The following is an 11,250-nucleotide window of genomic DNA, read 5'->3' as shown; positions in this document are numbered from 1 at the left end:
ACGCAAACTCATCCTTTTTTATGGCTGCATAGTATTCCATGGTGTATATGTGCCACATTTTCTTAATCCAGTCTGTCACAGATGGACATTTGCTTGGAATCAACCCAAATGTCCAAATGTTAATATTTTAATTTAAGCTTGTCCTTTCAAATTAGAAATCCTTTTTGATTCCTAATTCCAAAAATACTCATTTCCCAATCAATATTCATTAATACCAGCTTATAAATTTGAGTCTTCTACACTACATGTCTTCATCTGAGTCATTAATAACAACATTTGAAAAAGCAGGGTCAAAGACAAATTCCAGTACGTATCCGCAGGGACTTCCATTCAGTTTGGTGTCTGTCATTCCATCTGTTTATTTATTTATTTATTTATTTATAGACAGAGTCTCTCTCTGTTGCCCAGGCTGGCGTGCAGTGGCGCAATCTCGACTTACTGCAACCTCTGCCTCCCAGGTTCAAGTGATTCTCCCATCTCAACCTCCCAAGTAGTGTGCCATCATGCCCGGCTATTTTTTGCTTTTTTGTAGAGATGGGGTTCTGCCATGTTGGCCAGGCTGGTCTTGAACTCCTGATCTCAAGTGATCTGCCTGCTTTGGCCTCCCAAAGTGTTGGGATTACAGGTGTGAGCCACTGCACCCAGCGCCATCAGTTAGTTCTATTTGACTTGAATTGGTCAACCAACTACATCAGCCTAATTGTACTATTTTTTCACCTTCCTTCCTTCCTTCCTTCTTTCCTTTATCTCTCTCTCTCTCTCTCCTCTCTCTCTTCTTTTTTTAATTTGACATCGTCTCACTCTGTTGCCCAGGCTGGAGTGCAGTGGTGCGATTTTGGCTCACTGTAGTCCAAACTTCCCGAGCTCAGATGATCCTCCCACCTCAGCCTCCTGACTAGTTGGGACTACAGGCATGTGCACCCATGCCCAGATAATTATTAATTTTTTTTTGAGATGGTATTTTACCATGTTGCCCAGGCTGGTCTCAAATTCCTGAGCTAAAGCAATCTGCCAGCCACCACATCCAGCCTGCTTCCTTTTCTTCATGGAGGTATAATTTTTAAAAAGTTAGTCAAATGTTTTATTAAAATTTATGACATTTTCTGGTCCACTAGTCCAATAAACTGTTGATAAATGCCCATGAGGTTAGTTTGATGTAATTTTTTATTAGTGAACTCAAGCTGTATATCATTGATTGTTGTAACTGCTCCTAAAATATCTCTCTGTTTAATAATATATTTTAGGGAACTTCCAGTTTAATATGTCAGAGTAAGGATATCTTTGTTCACTTTTCCTCTCTGGAACCAACCAAAAACAATAAGATGAGAAATAAAAACCAAAACTCTATCTTTGGTGAAACTTAATAGCTTTTATAACCTTAATCCCAAAAAGTAAGGGCTCCTAAGTGAAGGGAAAGTGAAAGTGAAGTGCAGTGAAAATCAGATCAGGGTGAAGATGACACTGAGGATACCTGCTGCTCCAGATTTCTGGTCAAAGATAGTGTCCCAAAAGTGTGTGGCATGACCTGACAAAGGAAAGAAACAATCCCTGTTTTGAAATAAAATCAGTTTTCAAGCTGGTTATGAGAACATCCCGGAACTCTGACTACCACATAGTGGCAGAGGAGGCAGAGACTGGAAAATTAAAGAATATAACACTATACACGCATACACATGCACAAGTACATACACAAACACACATGGAGACATGCACACAGACACCTGTATCAACATAGAGGGATTTCCTGTGAACAAGGGAAAGTTCTTACTAGTCAGAAGTAGAATCACAACTACAGGGAAGACTACTCATAAGAGATTATATAGAAAACAAGTGATGCTCAAACTACTGTCTACTACTCATTCTCAGCTACTCATTACTATCCTGCTAACTCTCTCAGTTACTCCCCCAAATGATACTTCCATACATAACAAGGGTAGTAAAAAATTTCTCTAATGCAACTTCAAGTAATAACTGAAGACTAACTATCATGGTACTAATACAAACTTTGTTACAAAAGGAAGAAAATGACCAATTGAGTATTGTAATCAATGTCTTAACGGAGTCATCAGAGAAAGAGAATGTGACTCATGGATTGTACAACAGCTCAACTATTATTTAAGTATAAACACAATAGACATTGATTTTATACATTCAAAACAGAAGAAAATATGGTTCCCATGAGACCATCTTAAAGAAACTTATAGAAGTTAGCTAAATGATGAGATCATATGGACACATAGAGGGAAACAACACATACTGGGGCTGTTGGGAAAGTGGGGGGAAGAAGGAGGGAGAGGATCATTAAAAATAACTCATGAATACTAGGCTTAATATCTGGGTGATAAAATAATCTATACAGCATACAGCCAACCCGTATGACACAAGCTTACCTATATAACAAACCTGCATTTGTACCCCTGAACTTAAAAGTTAAAAAAAGGAATTGATGTAAATATACAATGAATAGAAATGATAGATACAAGGACGATTTTAAGAAAAGAACCCATTTAAATGTAGAACTATGACTGAACAATTATAGGATTTACAATTGCATGAAAGGATATAAGTGTCATAAAACATAATAATGGAGAAATAGTAGTATAGCAAACAGAAGTAAGGAGATGACAGGAACTGATAGAGAGAAGGAGAGGTAGGAGTGGATGTGTACTGATTTCCTTATATTCATCGTGGGTGGGGGGCTAACAGACCCTGTTCCTAGCTGATAAACCAAGTTATGGAGGAATAAATATATTTTAAGGGTACAAAGGTAACAACTAGATTAAGTACAATAAAACCAATGAAAAAAATCCTATGGTTGATAGAGTAGATTAAGGAAGTAGAACTATACTTATTTCTTCATAATTTATAGCAAGGAGTTAATAAATTTTATCTAAATAAGTAAAAATTATTCAAAAATTTTGCCAACTCACCAATCTATACTCTATGCAATACATATTTTCTCCTAATTTGAAAAATCATTACCATTTCTCTTCTCCATGATTATTTGAGGAGTACCAGGATGGTCCTGAGATCACATTTGCCAGTTCCTCTTAGCATATTTTGGTAATCTTTACCTAGTTCTAGTGACCTAAACTTATTTAAAGCAGCCAGGGACAACAATCTTGATTTCACTGTGTTCATGTTTTATTCCTATCAATGTAGTTGGTTTAATGATTTTAATCTCTCTTCTTCATTCCCATCAATGCACCAATCCAGTCAACATTTATTCAGCTTTTACTGTGAGTCAGATGCTATGCAAGGATATTGGCTAGCTAGAAATAAGATGTAGACAAGCCCCTGCCCTCAAAATGTTCAAGTCTAGTGAGAGGAAGACAAAAACTAATACAAATAAATTATTTTAATATCAGAAGCACCCATGCCTCAAGAAAAGGTAAATCTGTGAATGATTCCAGAAAGGCTCTATGGAGAAAGTAACATTTCAGTTGGGTCTTAAAGAATGAGTAGGTCTTTAGCAGGCAGGGGAAAAAACAAACAGCATCTCAGGTACAGAATACAAAATAAGTAGACACAGAAGGAAAAATGATCATTTTGTTTTGATTATAATTTGAATATACTGGAAAGAGGGGCAGAGGTGGCCTTAGAGATTGTACTCTGGGTTGAAGATAGAGTCCAAGCCTCTGAGTGACTTTGTAAGTACCAATGGGTCCCCCTTGAATCTAGCAGCATCACATTTAGGTTTGATCCTTCACCACAAGACATTAATCCTCCTTGATACCTGCCCTCTTTTCTTTGCCCTTAGACAACATGCCAGGTTGCCAAGAAGCACTCCAGTTGAGAATTGGATTGATGACCCCAGTGAATAGCACATAGCCCTGCCCAGTTCTTGCAGGCTATAGACTGCCCACTCCTGGTCCCAATACAGGTCTCTCAGGGAGTGCTTCTCAGTTCCTCTTTTGCTATATCTCACCTTCATCTCCAGGGCCTCTGGTACTTTCTTGCCTTCCCAAGCCCAACTCCGCTTGGTGAAATAGTTGACAGTGGCAAATTCAATCAGTGCAGAAAATACAAAGGCATAACAGACGGCTATGAACCAGTCCATGGCCGTCGCATATGCCACTTTAGGTAAGGAATTTCTGGCACTGATACTCAAGGTGGTCATGGTAAGCACAGTGGTGACACCTGAGGAGAGAAAAGATGAGAACCAGTTGCAACTGGAAGACATTGAGAACTTATTCGATGAAATCACTGATTTCCTATTTGAAAGGAGAAGCTTTACCCCACTCAAAATGGCCCATTTAAAATTAAATTAAATCAAAAAAAAAAAACCACCAGACTATCAAATCTGATGGGTCCACCTAGTAACCAGCCCATCCCACTTGGCAGAAGACTATATAGGCATCTGCAATGGATTACATTTAATTGTTGTCCTCTAGCTTCTGCTTAAATATTTCCATCGAAGAGCAGGTAGCCCACTTCATTGTAAGAGAGCATTTTAATTAGAAAAAACTAGCTCACGAACTGAAATCTGGCTTCTTCTAGCTACTGGCCCACAGACCGATCTTGGAGTTTCTTCTGTGGCCACGCAAGGAAAAAAATCTGCTCCTTACTCTACAGAACAGGCCTTCAGAGACTTAAAAAGGGCTATGGTTCCTTGCGAAACTACTCATCTTCAGAATGAACATGGAGATTCATGTTCACCTCATGAATTCCTTTTCTTGGTTACTTCCTTTCCTATGCTGTTTTTTTTTTTTTTTTTTTTTTTTTTTTTTTTTCTGAATAGCCTAGAACTGAGTCCGAGACTCAGGACATAGTCGGAATTCAGTAGGATGCTTACTTCCTTAATTTTGGACACTCTTCTGATAATGCAGCAAACTATTGTGGAAAGTGGTTCTGTAGCTGCATCACACTCTAGGTCCCTACTGGGCTTTGTGAACGATGAAAACTATTTTGAAATCTGTTTCTCGGGAGTTTTTGCCAAATCCAAGCTTGTCTTTAGATCAATTGATTCTTTTTTGGGGGGAGTGTTATTCTAAATTCAAGGCAAAATTTTATTTATGTTTAAATTATATTTTACGTTTTTTCTAATCTTTTCATATTTTAGTTATGCATGTGAATATATATATATATATATATAATTGTGATTAACAGTATAAGCTTTAGAGTCAGAATGAACTAGGCTGAAAACTGGGCAACCTCACTTACTAGTAATATGACCTTGAATAAGGTGTTTTACCCCAGACAGCCTCAGTTTATCATGTGTAAAAGGGGGGAGATAACACCAGATAACACAGAGATTTGTTGGGGATTGAAGATTATATATATATAGTCTATAGTATAATACCTGACACAGAGTAATCATTCCATAAATAGTAGCTTCTGTAATTAACATGACTATTGTCTTTACTGTTGTTTGAACAATAGTGTTGTCATACTATATAATTAATTATAATAGTATAATTAATGTTAACAACAATATTATCATAATAATTTTACAATTGCTAGCAATGTGTTCCTAGTCTCAATGAGTACTACACTAGAAGTTAGATGTTCTGAGTGCTTCCACTTACTTGCTTTGTATCTTAGGCAATTTCTTTATTCTCTCTGTGCCTCCATTTTGCTCATTTATGAATATTCCCTACTGTCTCTGTCCCCCAGGATTTTGATAAAGCAGTATATGTACAAAGTCACTCAAACTTGAGGAAGGGGAAATGGTCAGAATGTCTTTCTGAGCATTGGCATGCTGAAGAGGATGCAGAAAGTGAGCCTCCTTAGCCTGGGTCAAGCAAGGCATGGAATGAATTCCTAATGAGGCGAAAGAGGCTATATGCGAAATCAAGCAGAGAAGGCACTGTGTCCATTAACTTTACCCAGAGGGTCAACCATGTGTGCTGAAGCCTCTGGGGCTTCCTTTTCTATCTTGGTCTGCTGTAGTACCTTACTTATATATTTGCTATATAAATGAAAATCCAGACTGCAAGCAAAGACTCTACAATTTCAACAGAAATACCCTAAAGGAGTACCTTTGCACCAACTGGGCAGGGAGTAATCAAGGGTGATTAGTCAAAACACATTTTAAGCCATGTAAGGAATCTGCCACATAGCTAATACTTATTAACAAACTCTGAATCTGTAACCTGGTAGTCTCTGAGAATGGATCCAGGTCTTGAAAACCTTCATATCATACCAAGCAAGGAGTTACTTAACGGGAGAAACAAGCTACTTCATTAATGGTTATTAGCAAATGCAGTTGTCCACTCTGACACATTCATAGCAGTGTGCTGCTAGTGCTTAGATGGAGAGAACTGTATTGCAACATAAGTGTTTCTGTGCCATATCTCAGTAGAGATTTCTAGAGCTCTAGTCTCTAGGGCTTAATTAAAACCATCAACTTTTTGAAAGCTCTTAGCTAGTCAGAGCTGGTAGGGCCCTCAATCCAGCCTTTGGTACACTTCATGGATGGACGAAGAGATTCTTGGCATTTTAAAAGATATTCAGCTTGTCACCAGTGCTTCTCTTTCAAGACTAGAAAAATATTTCTGAAAAGGCTCAGGTAGAACTGACTGTCCTCCCTCATCTCCTTTGAGCACTTCTAGTGCACTTACATGATGACATGTGTCTCTTATACCAAACCACATCTGTGATGAGTGGAAAGGACTTTAATTCTCAGGCACAGCCAAGTAGCCCACTGTACCACATTTGTTCCCATCAGAGTTAATAACGTACTTTTCTTGCAGTAATTATTAAATATATTATTATTATTATGCATGTAGCTCTTATTGTCTTCTTTTCTCCAACATTGCTAACTGTCTGTTTTGTGCCTTATACAGAGTTAGGTCCTAAGGATAAAAAATTTAGGTATTTCAGACTACAGCATTCAAAATGAGTACTCATTCTCCCCTTAGGAAATAATCAGAATTAATCACATTTCATATATCTGTTTACCTTAGACACCACCACAAGGGCAAGGATATTTGTTAATTCACTTTCGGTCAGGCTTAATTCTGTTTTACAAAGTCCTATCTGACCCTACCACCCATACCCTTATGAACCCTTTATCACAAACTCTTCTTACTGCCTAACTCTGCCACTCTATGACTTAGTGAATCCACCTATTTTCTCAACCTCTTCTCTGAATGCATAAACCCCTTTTGGCCTTAACTGAAACCTGACTCTCCTCTTGAATACACTGTTTTGGTTCTCAAAATGTGGTTGATAATTCAGAATCAAGAGCTCAAGAGGTACAATCCATATTTTCTTTGATGTCTAGCACTTCTTAGACCATTACCAGATCACAGTGTTGTTGTAACCTGTGCTCCTTTGAGACATCTACCATCTGGTGATACCCCTTTCTGCCCTTTCTCATAAGTATCATTTATAGAATACTCCCATCACCCCAAAGATTCCTTTGTGCCCATACCATCCCCTCCTTGGTCTTAGGTAACCACTGATGTGCTTTCATTTTCTATGGATTAGATTTTTCTCTTAGAGCTTCGTATAAATATTTTATGGTATGTACTCAGTTGTGTCTGGCTTCCTCCACTCAGCAAATTTTTAGGTTTACTCATGTTGTTGCATCTATCTGTGGGTTGTTCCTGTTAATTTCACAGCAGCATTCCATTGTATTGATATTACCTAATTTGTTTATTCATTCACCCAGTAATGGATATCTGGATTGTTTCCAGTGTTCAACTATTGTGAATAAAGATACTGGGATGATTTACATATAAGTGTGTGTGAGTATATGCTTTCATTTCTCTTGGTAAATACCTAAAGAATGGAACTACAGGATTATATAGTAAGCATATGTTTAACTTTATATGGCATTGCCAAACTGTTTTCTAAAGTAATTTTACCATTTAACTTTCCCAGCAGATGTATGAGAGTTTCAGTCAGCGTGCATCCTTGACTTAAAAAATAAAATAAAATAACTTTAGGCCGGGCATGGTGGCTTCTGCCTGGAATCCCAGCCCTTTGGGAGGCTGAGCCGGGTGGATCACAAGATCAGGAGTTTGAGACCAGCCTGGCCAACATGGTGAAAACCCCTCTCAACTAAAAATACAAAAATTAACCAGGCAAGGTGGCGCATGCCTGTAGTCCCAGCTACTCGGGAGGCTGATGCAGGAGAATTGCTTGAATCCAGGAGGTGGAGGTTGCAGTGAGCTGAGATGGAACCACTGCACTCTAGCCTGGGCAACAGGGCAAGACCCGCCTCAAAAAATAAAATAAAATAAATAACGTTAATTGATACTTTAACACTTTTCTCTGATAGTGAAAGTCCTTGGAACATTTTATCTCCATATATCCCCATCTCAACAGATATATATTACATTATGTTACAGTATTTTATTCTAAATGTATTGTTTAACGAATGAGCCACTGTTACCATTTCATACAGTCAGTGCTTATTTTAGCCATTCTAGTATTTAAAGTGATGTCTCCATGAGGTTTTAGTTTACATTTCCCTAATTAAAAAAAAAATGATGTTAAGGATCCTTTCACATGATTATGGGCATTTGTATATATTCTTCGGTGAAGTATCTGTTCACATCTTTTGCCCATTTTAAAAATTGGATTCTTTGACCTTTTATTATTGAATTTTAGGAGCTTTTTATATTTTCAGAATATATAAATATTTCAAAATATATTTTTTAGGTCTGCACAGATATAGTGTGCTTTATCTCAGGCTATGGCTTGCCATTTCATTATCTTAATGTTATCATTTGATGAGCAGAAATTTTTAATTTTGATTAAGTCCAATTTATTAGTTCTTTTCCTTATTGTTATTATGTTTTTGTGAACTAAGGAATTTCTGTCTACCAAAGGGTGCACAGATATTGCCTTATATTTTCTTCTAAGTGAATCATATTTTTAACTTTTATATTTAAATCCATGATCAATCTTAAATTAATTCTCTGCAGTGCCATCTTTATCATAAATCAAATTTCCATATATATGGCTGTATTTTAGGCTTTCTTATTTTCTTTTTTTTTTGAATGGATCCTTGTTTTTTTTTTCTTTTTTCTTTTTTTTTTCTTTTTTTATTATTATTAAACTTTAAGTTCTAGGGTACATGTGCATAACGTGCAGGTTTGTTACATATGTATACATGTGCCATGTTGGTGTGCTGCACCCATCAACTCGTCAGCAACCATCAACTCGTCATTTACATCAGGTATAACTCCCAATGCAATCCCTCTCCCCTCCCCCCTCCCCCCCCCCCCCCACTGGCCATCAGAGAAATGCAAGTCAAAACCACAATGAGATACCATCTCACACCAGTTGAAATGGCAATCATTAAAAAGTCAGGAAACAACAGGTGCTGGAGAGGATGTGGAAAAATAGGAACACTTTTACACTGTTGGTGGGATCGTAAACTAGTTCAACCATTATGGAAAACAGTATGGCGATTCCTCAAGGATCTAGAGCTAGATGTACCATATGACCCAGCCATCCCATTACTGGGTATATACCCAAAGGATCATAAATCATGCTGCTATAAAGACACATGAACACGTATGTTTATTGCGGCACTATTCACAATAGCAAAGACTTGGAATCAACCCAAATGTCCATCAGTGACAGACTGGATTAAGAAAATGTGGCACATATACACCATGGCATACTATGCAGCCATAAAAAAGGATGAGTTTGTGTCCTTTGTAGGGACATGGATGCAGCTGGAAACCATCATTCTCAGCAAACTATCGCAAGAACAGAAAACCAAACACCGCATGTTCTCACTCATAGGTGGGAACTGAACAATGAGATCACTTGGACTCGGAAAGGGGAACATCTTATTTTCTTTAAAAATCTTTTGAGACAGGGTCTCACTCTGTCACCCAGGCTGGAGTGCAGTGGCATGATCGTGGCTCATGGCAGCCTCAACTTCCCAGGCCCAAGCAATCCTCTCACCTCAGCCTCCCAAGTAGCTGGGACCACAGGGATGTGCCACCACATCTGGCTAATTAAAAAGAAAGAATTTAAGACGAGGTCTCCCTATGTTGCCCAGGCTGGTCTTGAACTCCTGGGCTCAAGCAGTACTCCCACTTCAGCCTCTCAAAGTGCTGGGATTATAGGCATGAGCTGCCACTCCCAGTCTCTCTACTTCGTTCTTTTTTAGAAGGATATATTGGCTATTCTTGCTTTTTTTCTTACATAAAAAATTCTGCAATCACTTTTTACATTAACATTTTAACTTGCAGGTTCTCACATCAATGCAATTAATGTAAATATAAATTCTAAATTAACGTGAGGCCAAGTTTGAATTAGCAAATGAATTATCAAGGAATCTCATATTTCACACAAAGCCCAGGCCAAAAGAAACATGCTTCTTTATTGTCCCTCTGCACTGGTAAGTGTATTTTTCTAGTACTCTCTTGCATTGCAAGCATAACTCTTCAATGATATTGAATTTATGGGAAGTGTCCTTGTATTAATTTCCTTTGGTTTATGTAACAAATTATCACAAATTTAGTTGCTTAAAACAACTAAATGTCTTCTTACAATTCTTGATGCTAGAAGTCTGAAATTAGTTTCACTGGTCCAGTGTCAAGGTGTTAGCAGGGTTGCACTCCCTCTGGAGGCTCTAAAGGAATAATCTATTATCTTTTTCAGCTTCTACAGCTATATGACAGATTCCTTCACTCATGATCCCCTTCCTCTTTCTTCAAATCCAACAGCAGAGCATGTTCAAATCTTTCCCCCTTCTGTCATCACATTGCTTTCTCCTCCACAGTCAAATCTCCCTCTACCTGATTCTTGTAAGGATATTGTGATTGCATTTAGGCCCCATTCCAGATAATTCAGAATAATCTCTCCATCTCAAGATCTTTTATTTAATCACAACCACAAATTTATTTTTGCTGTATAGATCACACTCCCAAGTTCCAGGGACTAGAATATGGGTATCTTCGGGGACCATTATTCCGCCTACCACAATCTTAGTTGTAAATGTCTTTCTTATATAAATTTAAAAGTCAAACTCTTGTTTACCAAGACCAGGAGTCCATCTGCTTATCTTCCTGCCATAACAGTACCAGTTCATGTGATTAACACCCCATTTTCAGTTTCTTCTTTCGTTTGGGCCCCTGTGTATTTCCTTTAATTTCTTTTAAGCTCACGTCAAGACATTAGCTTAAAAGAATGGTTTCGGCTGGGTGCTGTGGCTCACACCTGTAATCCCAGCGCTTTGGGAGGTTGAGGCGGGCAGATCATCTGAAGACAGGAGTTGGAGACCAGCCTGGCCAACATGTTGAAACCCTGTCTCTACTAAAAATACAAAAAAAAAAA

The 11,250-nt window shown here is 38.0% G+C and overlaps 1 protein-coding gene across 1 annotated transcript in view; it reads right to left on the bottom strand.

The window, feature by feature from the left end:
- GABRA3 (gamma-aminobutyric acid (GABA) A receptor, alpha 3) overlaps window positions 1-11,250 on the bottom strand; it is a 316,184-nt gene that overhangs the window by 21,162 nt on the left and 283,772 nt on the right. Inside the window, exon 9 of the mRNA XM_011961129.1 lies at window positions 3,929-4,140. Within this exon, the coding sequence (XP_011816519.1) occupies window positions 3,929-4,140 (212 nt within the window). The remainder of the gene's footprint in view (window positions 1-3,928; window positions 4,141-11,250) is intronic.

The sequence above is a fragment of the Colobus angolensis genome, unplaced genomic scaffold, assembly GCF_000951035.1.
Source record: "Colobus angolensis palliatus isolate OR3802 unplaced genomic scaffold, Cang.pa_1.0 Scaffold536, whole genome shotgun sequence".
Taxonomy (NCBI): Eukaryota; Metazoa; Chordata; class Mammalia; order Primates; family Cercopithecidae; genus Colobus; species Colobus angolensis.
This window is presented reverse-complemented; position numbering and strand designations above follow the sequence as displayed.